General features: G+C 34.7%; 1 protein-coding gene across 4 annotated transcripts in view; it reads right to left on the reverse strand.

The window, feature by feature from the left end:
- N4BP2 (NEDD4 binding protein 2) overlaps positions 1-17,099 on the reverse strand; it is an 81,654-nt gene that overhangs the window by 34,415 nt on the left and 30,140 nt on the right. For all 4 annotated transcript variants that reach the window (XM_029946955.1, XM_029946965.1, XM_029946975.1 and 1 more), the window contains exons 5-9: positions 13,512-14,655; positions 12,553-12,677; positions 9,676-9,764; positions 4,546-4,622; positions 123-278 (exon numbers count right to left, since the gene is read on the reverse strand). In XM_029946955.1, the coding sequence (XP_029802815.1) occupies positions 123-278; positions 4,546-4,622; positions 9,676-9,764; positions 12,553-12,677; positions 13,512-14,655 (1,591 nt within the window). The remainder of the gene's footprint in view (positions 1-122; positions 279-4,545; positions 4,623-9,675; positions 9,765-12,552; positions 12,678-13,511; positions 14,656-17,099) is intronic.

The raw sequence follows: 17,099 nt of genomic DNA on the forward strand, positions 1-17,099 counted from the left end.
CTACAAATAACAAACATCTAGTTTTATTTTTAAAGTTATTTAGCAGTGATTTCACAAGCTACAAAATTATTTTTTTAATTATATTTCAAATTGAATTTTTGTACACAGGGACTTTAACCTACCTAGTACTTCTGTCCTCACAAGAATATGCACACAACTCAATACGTTCAATTTTCTCTGGAACTGAAGAACTCATGATTATTGGCACTGAAACAAAACGCTGATAGTGTTCCAACATTCTTGTTATTTTTTCTTTGCTTACCCCATGAATATTACGCCTAAAAATCCCAGGGCAGAAAAGGGTAGAAGGAATATTAGTAATTACAGTTTCAAAAAACGGAACATATAATGTCAAGACAAACAATGAAATTTTTTTTCATTTTTTAAATGTACACAGAATAATGCTATATTTCTAAAACAGAAAAATACCTAAGCTGGTTTGTTTTGACACAATACACAAAGATTCTAATTTTCATCTTATTCAAGACGCCTTAAATACCCATTTTTAAAATCATTCCATATAATCTTTTCCAAACATCTTTTATCAACTTAGAAAAACTTTAAGTTCTTCTCAAGTTCTGCAAAAAAAAAAAAAAAAAAAAAAAAAAAAAAAACTTCCTAAGAGTATGACCATCACTTCAAGGCTTTAATTATTAACTAGTAAGTAAAAGAATTCCACTAGTCTTCCACTTATGCCACCATGGCAGACTAGATGTCCAAAGGGCCTTCCTGTTACAATAATACTAGATCCCAAGTCACTTTAAGCAAATGTATATTTTAATACATTTTAAGTTCAAGCAAAGAAAATAATATTCCTTGTATCTGAAGTCTTGGGATATCCAAATATGAAATTTGTTGTATTTGTGCTTTCACTCATGGTAGCTTATTTCTGTTTCTGCCTGTTTTTGTTTATGAACTCACATTTAGTTGAACCTAATACTAAAGATTCCTTAGGCCTTAAACTGGGGGTGCTTTCCTTCATACAACATCTGGATTTGCATCTGCCAGGAGGCCAGATGGTATGCTTTAGTCTCAGTTGCAACACTCCTATCTTGGGTTGAATCCAGGGCTCAATGTCTGGATCCCAGGGCTAATATTAGTATGTGCCATGTGGGCAAATCTGGCTTTCATATTTACCTACCTCAATCTTGGTCTGGTTTCAGATCACAGAGAAGCAAAGAGATAGAAAATATGAAGGAGAAGTTAAGAGACATAGACATAGAGGGCAGAACAAAAAGGCAGTATATATCTAATCCAAGTCCCAGAAAGAGAGGACATGGGACAGAAGCAATTTAAAGAAAATTGTCTGAGAATTTTCCAGAATGGATCAAAGATACCAATCCCCTGATCTCTGAAGCCCAATAAATCCCCAACAAGATAAATAAGGAAACCACTAGAAAGATAGTGCTGAAACTGTCATTCACCAAAGGTAAAGAGACCAAAGGTTGGTTTAAAAACAACCAAAAACTAAGAAAAACAAAAAACTAGTTACCGACAAAGAAACCAAGTATTAGAATTACAGCTGACTTAACAGTGATGGAATTCAAAAGAGATTAAACGTTATCCTCAGTAACAGAAACTTTCCATCAATATATACACCCAGTGAAACTATCTTACAAGAATGAAGGCAATAAAAGAATTTTCAGATGAAAAAAAAAAAAATGAGTTTGACATGGAGCAGAACTATACTGTAAAGAAATTCCTAAAAGATGAATGTCAGACAGAAGGAAATTCCCAGAGATATATGATACAAGAAAAATTAAGCACAAAGCAATAATAACTGTATGAGTTTAAAACACATTGTCTATATACTGGACAATCACAGCATGTGAGTTGGAAGGGAGGTAAGTATCAGAGTTAAAATGTTTGAAAATCTGGGTGTTTTTGAGAAGGCTAAGAAAATGATTTAACATTGAAGTTTGCATGATAAAAGTTTTAATGTAACCATTAACAGGATAAAAACAGTGTATATAATTTCCAAATTAATAGAGAAATAAAAAACAAATAAGAAAATTTGCATTCAGTGAAAAAAATCCAAAATTAATAAGCATGATAGGAGGGAAAGAAGTCAAATATGTAATTTTCTGTGATAGGAGAAAAACAAGCACAGGAAAGGTGAGATAAGTGCACAGAGTGAGATAGTAAGAAACAAGACCAATTACATGAATAACCAAAATAACCATAAAAGAACTAACCTTAGTAACAAAAAGCCAAAGATGGACAGAGGAATTTTCAAAACCTAATCATACTACTTATAAGAGATATACCTAAATGTAAAGACACTGAAAAGTTCAAAAGTAAAAGTATGGGAAAAGAAATAACACTCAAATCCTAAAAGGAAGCTGGTGTAGTTCTGCCTATATTAGACAAATTAGACCTTATAACAATAATTAAAAGGTTAAAAAAGAAAATCACTTGACAAGATAAATGGTTCAATTAGATACAAAAATTTTTGCTTATAAGTGCTTCAAAATATATCTTCAGAATATATAAAGTAAAAATAGGCAGAATTATAAGAAGAAACTAACATACTCAACATAACAGAGATTTCAACAACCCTCTCACACAGATTTCCTCATTCCTCCCTTAAATATTAATCCACCAGGCAATTTTTTTTAAAGATGTGAACAATAGGACAGGCATGATTTAACAATATATTAACATACTATAACCAGTACATATTTTTATCAAGCAAACAGGAAACATTTATAAAAAACTGATAATATGCTAGGTCATAAAATGCATCTTTACAATATCAGGGAATTAGTAATCACACAAACCACACAATCTTACCTACTACAGTTAAGTTGAAAATGAATCTTTTAAAAAAGATGAATTTAGAAACAATCTGTTCAGAAATTTTAAAACATAGTTCTAAATAACCCAAGGGTAAAAAGTAAAATTAATCATAATGCAAATAAGGGGGTAAATGATAAAATGATAAAAGAAAGTATTCTATATTAAAATTCTAGGAGCACTGAACATATAGTACCTAGGGAAATGCACAGCATCAAATGCTCATATAAGAAAATAACCTAAACTTTCAAGTGAAATCCTATATAAATAAGAATAAACAAAACAAAATAGATGTTTTTTAAAAACTAACTAGAATAAAAGAGAAGTAGACGTGAACAAACATAAAACAAACTTATAATAGATCAAACAAGCAAAGTGATGTTTATTTGAAAAGGCTAATAAAAATTCTGATCTCTAGTGAGAATAAGCAAGGAAAAAAAGAAGGAAGACACACATAAACCCATTCAAGATTAAAAAGAGGAACTTAAGTATGGATGCAGCAGAAATGTAAACAGAATACTATAATTGTTTTAATAAAATTAAATAAATTTGAAAACTTTGGTGTAATGCCAAATTCTAACTGAACCTTCTCACAGAGAAGACACCAGATCCAGTTTCATAAGTAAATTCTACCATTCAAGCTTACATAAATTCAGAAAAGAGAAAAAGAAATATCTTCTGATTAATTTTATCAACCTAAAACATGATACCAAAGCCAGGCAAGAAAAAGCAAGGAAGAAAAAAATTACTGGTCAACCACACTCATTTATACAGATACAAAAATCCTTAACAAAATATTAGAAAACGAAATCTAGTAATGTATCAAAAGCATATAAAAAGGAATGAAGTACGATACATGTTACAATAAGGATTAAAACCTTGAAACATTATGCTAAGTGAGAGATGCCAGACACAAAAGGCCACACAGTGTATGAATCCATTTATGGGCAATGTCCAGAACAGGCAAATCCATACAGACAGAAATGCAAATTAACATTTGCCAAAGGAAAGGGAGAACTGGGGGTACAGGGTTTTTTTTGAAATGATGGAAATATTCACTAATTAGATAGTGGTGATGGTTGCACAACATGATGAATATAGTAAAATTAGACTACCCTTTAGTTATTATTAAAATTAGTTAAAATTACCAAGAAGAAAATACCCTGACCAAAATCTAGTTATGCCTAGATCTAAGAGAATACAGAGCATAAAGCAAAATACATGGTGTGTCTACGTCCTAGGTAACATTTTTATTTAAGTCAAACAATCAAATAAAAAGCATAAGCTTTGGGAGATGGGCATGGAGTGGGGAGGGTAGTGCAATACTTGGACAGTCAGGTATCTGCTCTCTTTTCCACCTGTACCTCCCTCACTTACTTTCCATGTTCTAAGTCACCAGGCAGCTACAATGATTTGTTCCTCCCCTCACCGCAGCACAAAGTTCAGGTATGCCAATCCCCAGGGTCTGTTCTAATTTCAGATACTGATATATTATTATTAATAAGTAATAATGTACTGACTATATAAGACAATTGGAATTTTCTGTTAATTAACTTAATATTAGGAATAAGAAAATACACACTCTTCAAAAACTGAAAAAGAAAGTCTATAGGAAATACAAAATTTGTTACAAAGGCTGCAATCTAATCTATTTTCTTTCACTGATTCTTTATAGAGAGAAAAAATCTAGATGGACTTTCTACCACGGCCATAAAATTAAAAACATGTTAGTTGGTCTCCACATTTTACCTTGCAAGTTCCTTTGGTTTGAACTTCCACCACGTGTCCGGCTCCCGAAAAAGGACTTTATATTTATGTTTTTGAGACTATGCACAAAAAAGACAAATGTATTTAAAAATAATTACTTCCATGAAATTAAAAGCATTGTTTCCAAATTCATAGCATGTTAACTGAAAGAACCTAAAAGATTTATCTAATTGTGAGGAGTTTGTTAAACTGGCAAAGTGCAAAATCTCACTGACCCAGCAATTAACTTCCAGAGATTTATGCTACTAATAATTATGAGTGCAAATACACACACATACACAAACACACCTAAGATATCCAGTTCATTATTATTTGTAATAGCAAAAGAAGACAACACAGTGACTATTAATATGCAACTGGCTAAATAAATGAAGGTACAACCATACAATGAAAAAACATACAGCAATTCTGAAAATTCTATACGTGTTAACGACAAAAGGTCCCAATATAAACTGTTAAGAAAGTAAGATACAAAATTTTCACTGGGGTAAAAAAGAATTAATCACACATTTTTACATATATAGAAAACTTCTGGAGAGATTCTAAAAAATACTATTAAAAGCATCTACCAAAGGAATAGGACTTTTTGGCATTCTTTTTTATAATTTGAGTATTTATCATACATGCACATTACTTTTAAAATTTTAAAGCTATTTCAAATAATAGCTCATTCTATTTTTCAAAATTCTAATCTATTATCTAAAAGCCGTGCCCTATACTTCTGCACTGGATCCATCTCCTCTCTCCACCTCCAGGATAACCAAGTTCAGCAATTCTCCCCTCTGGGTTATCAGTTTTTCTCTCCCTCTTGAATCAATCTTATCACATTCAATTATTTCTCCCCCTTACCCTTTATCCCCTTTCCCCTGCCAGCTTCCCATTTTCCTGCTCCTCTCTGCAAGAAAATGCCTTCAAAAGAATTACTACACGTGGATCTCCAATTCCTCTCACCTCTCTTAAACCCACTCCAGTTGGCTACTCCACTGAAACTGCCCATCAAGACCACAAATTACCTCCACATGAAAAATGCTACACTTAATTCTCAGTCCTCTCTTACCTGACTCTCAGCAGCGTTTATCACCATCCATCACTTCCTTCTCCTGACACTTTGTTCCTGCACACTTGCTTTTCCTCCAGCTCCACTAAAATCATGTTCTCATTCTTTTTTTCACTAGTCCTTCTTTTCCAACCACACCTCTTCCCACAAGGGAATGCTTAGTCCTTGACTTAGTCCTTGCTCCTCTATTCTTGATCTATACTCACTTCTTTAGTAATATTATTCCATTCCTTGGCTTTGAATATCACCCATATGTTAATGACTCTCAAATACATATCGTTAGCTCAGAATTCACTCCTCATCTCTGAACTCATAGATCCACCTACCTATTTAACATATTCAAACCTAAACTTTTGGAATCCATTACCCCAAAACTATTCTATCTAAACCCTTCTCCATCATTCTCAGCTCATGGCAACCTCCAACTACACAGGCCAAAAACCAACCCTGATGTCATACTGAACTCCTTTCTTTCTTTCACATCCATATCAACCTAACAAGAAATTCAGTTGGTTTTACTTTCAAAATATATCCACCTCTATTCATCGTCACTTTCACTGCCACCATGTTGGTCTAAGCCACATGACCTCTTACTTTAATTACCACCACAGCCCTCTAACTAGTCTCCCTGCTTCCATGCCTGCCTCTCCCACCCCAGCCCCAAGTCTATTCTCAACACTGGGCTACAGCAATCCTCTTAACAGTCATGGATCACGTCACTACTCAGCTTAAAACCCTGTTATAGACTGAATGCTTGTGTCCCTTCAAACCCCTCTCCCACCATGTGACTGTGCTCGGAGACATGGCCTTTATGGAGGTAATGAAGATTAAATGAGAATATTAGGGTAACGCTCTAATCTGACAGGATTAGTATGCATTCAAGAGACACCAAAGAACTCACTATACACCGTAAGAGAACAGGCAAGAAGGCAGCCATGCGCAAGCCAAGAAAACAACTCTCACCCAGAGAACCAGGCCATATCTTGACCTGGGATTTTTAGCTTCTAAAACTGTGAAAAAAATAAACTACTTTTGTTGTTTTAGACACCCATGTGGCACCTTATTATGATAGCCTTAACAGATAAGGCTCTTCCATGTCACTCAAGGTAAAATCTAAAATTCTTACAGTCATCTTATAGCCCTTATATAATCTGCCTACCATCTCCACAACCACCATTACATCTCTGACTGATCCCCTCCCTCAGTTTTATGACAAGATGCCAAAAGTAGTCACTGCAATTTTCCGTCATTCTGACAGAAAAGTCTCAAAATCAACCAAGACACCACAGTAGGAAGTGACATAACACCTTGTAATGACTCTGTTCACTTCTATCTCCTCACCTCAATACCAAATTTCATATACTTTATTCAGGGCATGGCAAGAGCCCCAGTCTCTAATGACCTAAAGGAGTATCATATATCTCTTAGGATCGAATTAATTTTAAAGTCATACACACAAAGAGAGAAATAAAGAGACTGCATTTAAAGACTTTTTCAACTCCCATATCAATAGATAAATCTTGATAATGTTATATTACTTGGGAGGATTCTGATTTATGTTAAACTATATGACAGCTCACAAGGGAAACTATATATATGCTGATATACTATATACATATATATATATATAGAATATTTAGAACAAAGTAATAAGTTTTGCCAGATGCCTAACTAAGCATATCTCACTGCTCGCTACTTACTCCCAACTCACTACTTAACTACTTTTATAAATGACAGTCAAGATAGTAATAGACTGTTATCTCCAATCTATTGCACTCCCCCACAGCTCTCATTATCTTGTTACCAAAAGAAGTAAAAAGTGTTCCTCCTTCTCTACAGTAGTTCCTATAACTCCTTCTTTTTGAAGAAAAAGATGAATCTGCTTATCCTATGATAAGCAGAAGTCATTTATACTTTTTAAATTTTGTTTAATGTTTATTTGTTTTTGAGAGAGAGAGTGCAGGCAGGTGGAAAGGGAAGAGAAGAAGAGACAGAATCCGAAGCAGGCTCCAAACAGAGAGCCTGACTTGGGGCTCAAACTGACAAACTGCAAAATCATGGCCCAAGCCAAAGTCAGAAGCTTAACCAACTGAGCCACCCCAGCACCCCTTGTCATACTTCTAAACAGAGCTTGGAAGAGCCAAGGAATCAATAATGGAAAAATAGCTTTTTAACTTCAATTATTATGTAAGAAAAAAGAGAAAAATATTATGGAAGTCTGAAGGCTATATGAAAATCAGCACAGTAATGCAGGGCCTTCTTTACAGGAAAATGAAGTGAACTGTCAACAATGACAGTAGGAAGCTAAGGAAAACATACAGAGAAGTCAAGTAAGAGTAAGGGGGAAAGCATTCCCCATGATAAATATGTTAGGCTAGAAACTAGGAACTCCTGAGGCCAGAAAGCAAGCTGACTTTCAATTCCCAATGCACTAAAATTGAGTCTTTGTTCCCTATACTGCCCTGCACAGAAGTAAAATCTCATTTGCTCTCAAAGGACATTAATTTTCTTCAGAAAAATGAAGAGTCACACCTTCAAAACAGTACAAGTGCATTAAGCACAGCAAAGGAGGCAGAGGCTGGATGTGCTGAGGACGTAAAAGCAGCAGCACATCATTCATTAACTGAAGAAACAAAGTGAGCTTTAACGTGCCAGACGTGTGCTTTTTTTTTTTTATGGTTTACTGTCAAGTTGGTTTCCGTATAACACCAGTGCCCCCCCACATGTCTATCACTCCCCTTCTCCTTTCCCCCTCCCCCTTCAGCCCTCAGTTTGTTTTCAGTATTCAAGAGTCTCTCATAATTTATGTGTGCTAATATTGAAGGAGTAAAATAAACAACACTCCATAATCACAAAAGCGTCATTCATTCATCATTTTAAGCCAACATACATATTTACTCTATGCCAAGCTCAATGCTATATCCTGGAGAGTCAATGATGAATAAAACAACAGACCTACCTGCAAGAATATATAGAAGACTTAGAGCCAAATTCGGCCCATCAGCCAGTATTTGTATAGCCTAGGAGCTAAGGATAGTTTTTATGTCTTTTAGGATCATTTGAAAAGAAAGGAAAAAGGAAAAAAAAAAGAATAAACTACAGACTGTATGTGGCCCACAAAACCTAAAATATTTACAATCTGGCACTTCACTGAATAACGTTAGCCAACCCACGGCCTACTGATAAAAGCAGAGTGCTTACGCCTATCACAAAAGTAAGCCAGGGTGCCAGGAAAACAGAAAGAGTACTCCACTCAGTTTTTTAGTAAGATAATGAATGCTGACATCCTAGAAAAGGTGCTATCACAGCTGGGCCAAAAAAGGGGAGAAAAAGAATAATGCAAATTTGGAGAACTGAAAATAGTTGAATTCATCAAATTCTGAATTTATCCGAAGAGCAAAATTTCAAAAGAAATTTAAGGACTAACAACAGACCACCAACTTTAATTCTGCCAAGTAACAGCAATAAGGAAAAAGATTTTGTGTGTATACATACACACACACACCTAAATTATATTTTATTTTATTTTTTATTTTTAATGTTTTATTTATTTTTGATACAGAGAGAGACAGAGCATCAGAAGGGGAGGGGCAGAGAGAGAAGGAGACACAGAACCGGAAGCAGGCTCCAGGCTCTGAGCTGTCAGCACAGAGCCTGACGCGGGGCTCGAACCCACAAACGTGAGATCTGACCTGAGCCAAAGTCAGAGGCTTAACCGACTGAGCCACCCAGGCGCCCCACACACACCTAAATTATAATTATGTATATACACAAACATAAAATTATAATTTAATACCACGACCTTTTCATAAAAGACATTAAAAACAAAAACTATCTCAGAGTTTTAAAACTAAATCTCAGAATTTGAAAACAGAATACATTTAGCTTTACGCAAAAATTATTTTTATTTTTCTCATTTTGTTAAAACGGAGAAAGCTGAGTTACAGAGAGTCCAAGGACTGTTTGCTTGCGATTCACTTGTGTAATTAACATCCCCCGATAATTTCAAACTTACTGCTACAGACTACAGACTTATGACAATTTATGATACAAACCAAAGAAACATATGGCTTCATTTCCCATGCCTGTAGGTTTGTATTGTCTATTATTATAGGAGACACCTTCTTCTCAAATGCTTCTTTTGCTGAAAAACACAAACAGAAAATGACAAATCACTTTTTATAACAGTATTAAGAATTCTCTTGAAATTTTGAAAATCTGATCTTCTGTTCATAATTTGAAAATCACAGATATGTGCTAATTTTACTCACAACTCTACTTCTAAATCTCACTTTTGAGTATATAAAAATTAAAGTACAGATAAATGTTGGATAATAAACAATATATACTAAAGTTATAATTAGAGAAAATTATAAAATAAAAACTGATCTAAGTTTTATGTGTGTTACATATATAAACAGCATAAATGAGAAAAAAAACTATCCTTAATATCATCCTAAAAGCAACATGTATCTTGGATAAGATTCTAGAAAGAATAAGAACTTTAGTAGAAAAACCAATATCCAAATAAAGTCTAGAGTTTAGTTAACAATAATGTACCACTGTTGGGGCTCCTCAGCTAGGTAAAGGACTGACTATTGATTTCGGCTCAGGTTGATCTCAAGGTTTATGAGATTGAGCCCAGTATCAGGCTCTGCACTAATTGCATTTTCTCTCCCTCTCTCTCTCTCTCCTGCTTGTGAAGTCAGATGTTTAACCAACTGAGCCACCCAGGTGTCCCAATAATAAAATAATTTTTAAAAAGGAATATAAGATATTTAGGAAAAAAAATGCATTTTTAAGGAAATTTTTTCTCATTTAAGTATTTTTAAGGGAAAAATTATACTTGCATATAATTAATGTAATTAAAAATTTTTAATTACATCTTGAGAGGGAAAAAAGCCCAACTTAAACAGACAACTTTCCAAAGAAGATAAACTAATGGGCAAAAGGACACACCAAAGAATGCTCATTGGCCTCAGCCACCAAGGAAATGCATTCAAAACCACAATGAACTACCACTCCACATCCACGAGTTTGTAATCAAAAAGATAACAACTATTGGTGACAATGTGGAGAAGTTGGAACCCTCAAACTCCTAATAGGATTGTAAAATGGTGCAGTTGCTTTGGAAAACCAGCTTGGCAATTCCTGAAAAGGTTAGACATATATGTTCATAACAATATTATGCATAATAGGCAAAAGTAGAAACAATCCAAATGTCCACTAACTGATGAATGAATAAATAAAATGTGGCATATAAATACAGTGGAGTATTATTCAATCATAAAAAGGAATGAATTACACATGCTACAACTTGAACCTTGAAAATGTTATGCTAAATGAAAAAAAGCCATTCACAAAGGACCACATATTATAGGATTCCATTATTTATTTTAATTTGTCTTTAATCTTTTATTTTTTGTATTTTTAATATAATGTATTGTCAAATTGGCTTATATGATTCCATTTATATGAAATGCCCAGAATAAGCAAACCTAGAGACAGAAAGTAGTGGCTGCCTAGGTCTGTGAGAGATCAGAAGAAATAACGAATGACTGTTAATGAGTACAGGATATTTGGGGTATGATTAAAATGTTCTAAAAGTGTAGTGATGGTTATAGAACTCTGAATATGCTCACAACCATCTGATTACTATCCCAATAAAGCTGTTTAAAACAGAGGTCTGCCTATTGAGCCTGGGTGGCTCAGTCAGTTTAGCATCTGATTTCAACTCAGATCATGATCTCACAGTTCGTGATTTCTGTGCTGACAGCTCAGAGCCTGGAGCCTGCTTCAGATTCTGTCTCCCCCTCTCTGTGCCCCTTGCCTGCTCACACTCTCTGTCTCTCTCTCTCTCTCAAAAGTAAATAACCATTAAAAAAATTTTTTAATAAATAAAAGAGTTCTGCCTATTAATTTAATACTATTATTGCTATGGCTGTTGCAGTAGTAAGGGCACGTTCACCGACCGCTCAGCCCTTCGTTCTCATTTAACCTTAACAACAATCATGAAGGTTAAGTATTATGAAGCCCTTTTACAGCTGAAGACAATGGACCCTGGAGAGTGTAAATAACTTATAAAAAAAAACACACACACAGCTAGCAACTGCCATGTCCAAGACTATTCACCACATCATACTGTTTTATTCTTTGTTGTTAGTATTTTCACATTCCTCAGTTCTCACTTTAATACTCAGTTCAAGAAAAAATACAGAAAAATTTAATGTCTTTAGATGGCAAATTCAAGAATCACTTATACAGTGTATTTATCATAAAATAAAGGCTAAAATATTGTCGATGTGTATTACAAATTCTTCATATGAAATTCAAACTACTCATAATGTAAGATAGAATACTTCATGATAAAACTGTCTTCGGTGAACAGACAGTTGCACTAATAAAAATAATAATGTTTTGTCTGTGACCTCCCTGCAGATTCAGTTGGAGGAGAGCCATTCTTCCTCTCACGCCGCCCCCACAAGAAGTAAATCAACGAGGGAAAGAGTAGCGGTTCCCACCACCAATCCCTTTCAGAAAACAGGACCTAGAGCACACCGGACAACTGGAACCATCCTGAACTATTCTGAGACCTTTATAGAAAATCTGGTACAATTGTGACAAGATTCCCATCCATTAAATAAAACTTAAACATGTCATGCAATGTTCTAGGCATTTTACAAAAATTAACTCCTTTAATCCTCATAACAACTCTGTGAGATATGATGACCTCCTTCACTTCTTACTATGTAACATAACAATTGCTATAATTTTATATACTATATATCGTTAAACAAATAATGCATTTTATTTTTTAGTTTCACTAAAAACTTTAATAAAGGGAATCATAACAATAAAAACTGTGTAATTCTCAAAATACAAAAACTTCATATTGCTCTTCATACTACCCAGAATCTAATGTCTATTCTTACCACGATTCTGGTTCCATTCATGTGCTTCTCCTAAGTACTTTACATCAAACTGGTACTGCCCATTTATGTAAAAATAATCATCAGTACTAAGAATGACTCCACTTGGATTATCCTCTTGCAAAGTCCTGTGAATGATAAATGGAATTATTTTCATTAATTTTTCTTCTAAATTCTCTCCTAATCTTTATAAGGTCATAATCCAAATAATAAAAACCCAAGAATGGTTATTTAAAAGTGAGCATATACCAAATTCAAACAAATCATACTGGAAATCCTCTAAGCAGAAGACCTCTAAGACCAAGAAAACTGACCTAAAATAAATCTATTTTGTTCCTTGAATTCAAATCAATTATGGCTTTTTAACTCTATAATCAAAGTTGAACTTATTTTTCTCCTACTCAAATTAGTTCTCTTCTATATAAGCTATTTCTACTGATTTCAAAAGCTCATGATCTTGGGATCATCTTTAAACTTTTCTTCCTGGGGCACCTGGCTGGCTCAGTCAGTTAAGCATCTGACTTTGGCTCAGGTCATGATCTCATGGCTTGTAGGTTTGAGCCCCGCATCAGGCTCTGTGCTGACAACTAGCTCAGAGCCTGGAGACTGTCTTCAGATTCTGTGTCTCCCTCTCTCTGACCCTCCCCTGCTCATGCTGTCTGTCTGTCTGTCTGTCTGTCTCTCTCTCTCTCTCTCTCTCTCTCTCTCTCAAATAAATAAAAAACAGTAAAAAAAAAAAATTTAAACTTTTCTTCTTTTCTGTCTCCCAAAATGATATTCTAAGAAAAAAAACTCCTGGAGAAAAGAGTGCTGCTATCAACCACAAAGTAAGAAAAAACTAGTAAAAATAAAAGATTTCAGCAGTTCTCTAATAAGCAAAAGCACTGCACATATTCATACTCTGTTATAAATGTTCAGGTTCATGCATTATACTTTTTTTAAAAACTTAATAAACCTCATACCTTGCCAAATAAGATTTTCCTGATCCTGGAAGCCCTCTGAGAAGAACAAGAACTAGTCCAATATAAGATGATGTCTTCTTTCTTACAACCTGAGAAAGTGGGGTTTCTTGTACTTGATAAGCACTTGTTCCCTCTTTATTTCTCCATACCTTTGTTGGGGAAGTGTGAGAAATAATCGGAGGGGGAAACGTGTAGTTGACTGGTCTCCAGTGTGTTGCAGTGGTTACAACAGGAGCTACAAAGCCATGGTTCCCTTGAAAGAGGTCAAAAGCAGGAATCATTGGATTCCACATTGGTGGAGGTGGAGGAGGAGGCAGCAGTAGAGGGAGAGGGGTAAGTACTGGGCAGTAATTCACATCTTTTCCCTTTGACGGCAGTTCGGTATGTTTGTGTGGTTTGAAACTGAAGTCTTCGGAAGGTACGAACATATCAGGGACAGAAGCAGAGTTCTGATCCCCACTTGCACCTAGTAAATCAAGCCCCGGATTTTGCACAGTAAGGCTTAAAGGAGCCTGAGGTTCATTGTCATCCAAATCTACAGGGGCTTGAGAGAACGGAGTCTCAACATACTCAGATTCTAAAAGGTCTTTAGGTCCTTGACTGAGATTGCTACCACCCACCATACTGTCACTTGCTACATTTAAAGAACTAGTGAGAAGAGAATCTTCCAACGCCAATGTGTCATCCTTTGTAACGCTTTTGGACTCATCTGAAACAGAATGTGAAATTAAGGTGTTTGAACTTAACGCAGAGGCAGAATTCCCTATATTTTCACTGTTCAAATCCACATTATCTGTAGAAAGAATGGCAGTCATACTACTTGAATCTGAATTTACAAATGCACTTGGGTCACTAAAACTATTAACACCTTGCAAAGGCAAAAATGAGTATACTTGGTCATCAGAAGAATTCAATTTCTCAAAAGCATTTTGTATTAAGGAATCCAAATCTTCGGTTAGCTGCATGTCCAAAAATGAATCCATTTTTGAATCTTCGCTCTCTTCTTCAGGAGGATACTTTTCCATTATTTCACGTCCCACAGCACTTACGTGGCTCTCAGAAGCAATGAAGCTTTTTGAAGACGATTCTTCTACCTTGGCATCAGTGGCAGATAATTCTAATAGACAATCCATTGCATTTTCAACTGTACAACAAGAACAACAATACAGATGTGTATTGAAAATAGTAAAATACAATTTGATTAAAATCCATGTAAAAATTATACTTTTTGCATTTAATGGAATAAATAAATTTATATTCAAGTAACTTTTTATTTAATATTTTACTAATATACCAGTCTGTATTAGTGAAAGGTTTGAATGATGGAATCATACAATGCTGTTACTTTCAGACAAACTGTAATAAACTAGGCTAATAAATTACCATCAAGTAGAGGGTCTCTGATAAATTTGAATAAATATAAAATATTTATAAATTCTATCTAAAAATATCCATAATTATATACAGTACAGTTATTTATAAAGACCCTAAAACCAGTTCATTTATTCAATACTAAGCAACTTCATGCTTCTTAAGTATTAAGTATTTTAAGTACTCTCCTGTAAATCTAATTTGTTTATATGGTTAATGCTATAAACTTCACTTAGTACAAAAAGTAAGCATCGGCATGTACTACATATCAGATATACACTGTACAAAGATAAATAAGACCTAGTTTTTACTACACTTAAGAGATTTTTGCAATCTAATGGAGGCAATTAACAATAATCAAATTAGAAGACAACTACATTATAATATAGATTAAATAATGCACACTTTTAGTAATACACAAATGCCATAGCAGCCTTATAGGAGCATAAGGAAAGATTTCACATAAGTTAATATGTGAACTGGAACTTGAAGATTAAAAAGAAACTTGCCAGACACGGAAGGGAAAGGCAAAGCCAGTCTTGAAAACACAAAGTATGTTTAAGGTATTAAGAGAGGTTAGTTGGTGTGTGGGTACACAGTACTATGGTGGATAAAAGGAGACAAAACTGGAAAAGAAGATCAAGTGAAATTGGGAAGAGTCTTGTATGTCCTGGTAAGAAATATCAATTTTATTTCCTAAGGAAACTTAAAGGGAAACTACCGGTCACCACATTTGAACTAAGAACTTTATATATATATCACCTCAATGAACCCTCAAGTAATACAATGAGGCACAGTATATGTAGCAAAAAATGAAGAATATAAAGTAAAAAGTACATTAACTTGGCCCAAGTCACACAGATACTAAGTGACAGAGCCAGGCCTGGCATGTCTAACTCCAATGCTGAGCTCTTTCAATCATAACACAAATACAAGAGCCATTAGAATTGGAATTTGGAGTTTTGTTTATTTTTGTGCTTTGTCTGGTTTTAAAGAAATATGAAAATGAAGCACAGTACAGTAGGTAACAGCTCTGGTATGGAGTCAGAAAACCAACACTTAAATCCCTATTTGTTGGCTACGACCCTTTGAACAAGTCATGTAACTTGCCCAAGCCTTGATTTTCTCATTTGCAATATGGGGATAATAAAAGTACCTACCTCATGGGTTTGTTGTGAGGATTAAATGAGATAATCCATGAAAAAGTGCTGTGCATAAGGACTGGCACCTAGTAAGCACCCAATTAATGTTCCCTTAAGAAGAAAAACAAAGAGGGATTGGAGGGGCAAGTCTGGCAGAGATTAGTTAGGAGATTATACCAATAGTACAAAGGTTAGAAGCCCTAAACATGAAAAAAAAGGAAAGAAAGCAAACACAAAAGGTATCTCTATGAAGAAAATATACATGACAGAAAAACAAGATCAACCCAAAAAATTATGTGTATATTATAAAAACACAGTATTAAGTAAAAATTAAGTAAAAGATCAGGATATTTATATCACACAAGAGAAAAGTCCTTACAGAGAGTGTTGGAAAAATTAAAACAATGGTATAAAACAACGAAAAACCCATAAACAATCTACACAAGAATATAATAATAAATCGTATACAACAATGTTCAATAATCCTGTTTATTTAAAGAAAAAACAAATTAAGAAAAAGCAAAATTTTATTCCTTTTAAACTCCTGAAGTGATAGTACTCAGTGCCGAAACAGCTGCAGTGAAACCATGGAACTTGTGCAGTCCTGGCGGGACGGAAACTCAGCACACCTCTCGCAGGCAAATTCAGCACCAAGTTTCCAGGAGCTGAAAACTGTTCTTACCTTGCAACATGAGGACTAAAACATTGGGACTAAGAAAAAAAACAACGGGGTGCCTGGAGGCTCAGTCAGTTAAGCATCTGACTTCAGTTCAGGTCATGATTTCACAGTCGTAGGTTCGAGCCCCACGTCGGGCTCTGTGCTGAAAACCAGCTCAGAGCCTGAAGCCTGTCTTTGGATTCTGTGCTCCCTCTCTCTCTGACCCTCCCCTGCTCGCACTGTCTCTCTCTCTCTCTCTCTCAAAAATAAATAAAACATTAAAAAAGAAAAAAAAAAAAGGTGATTTGTACCAAGATGCCCTCTGCTATATTAATTATTCATGAAAAACTTAGTTATAATTAAATAAATCAGAGCACAATTCAGTGAAATATTTGAAGCTATTAAATATAAAGATCA

Source organism: Suricata suricatta, chromosome 1 (assembly GCF_006229205.1).
Source record: "Suricata suricatta isolate VVHF042 chromosome 1, meerkat_22Aug2017_6uvM2_HiC, whole genome shotgun sequence".
Classification (NCBI taxonomy): domain Eukaryota; kingdom Metazoa; phylum Chordata; class Mammalia; order Carnivora; family Herpestidae; genus Suricata; species Suricata suricatta.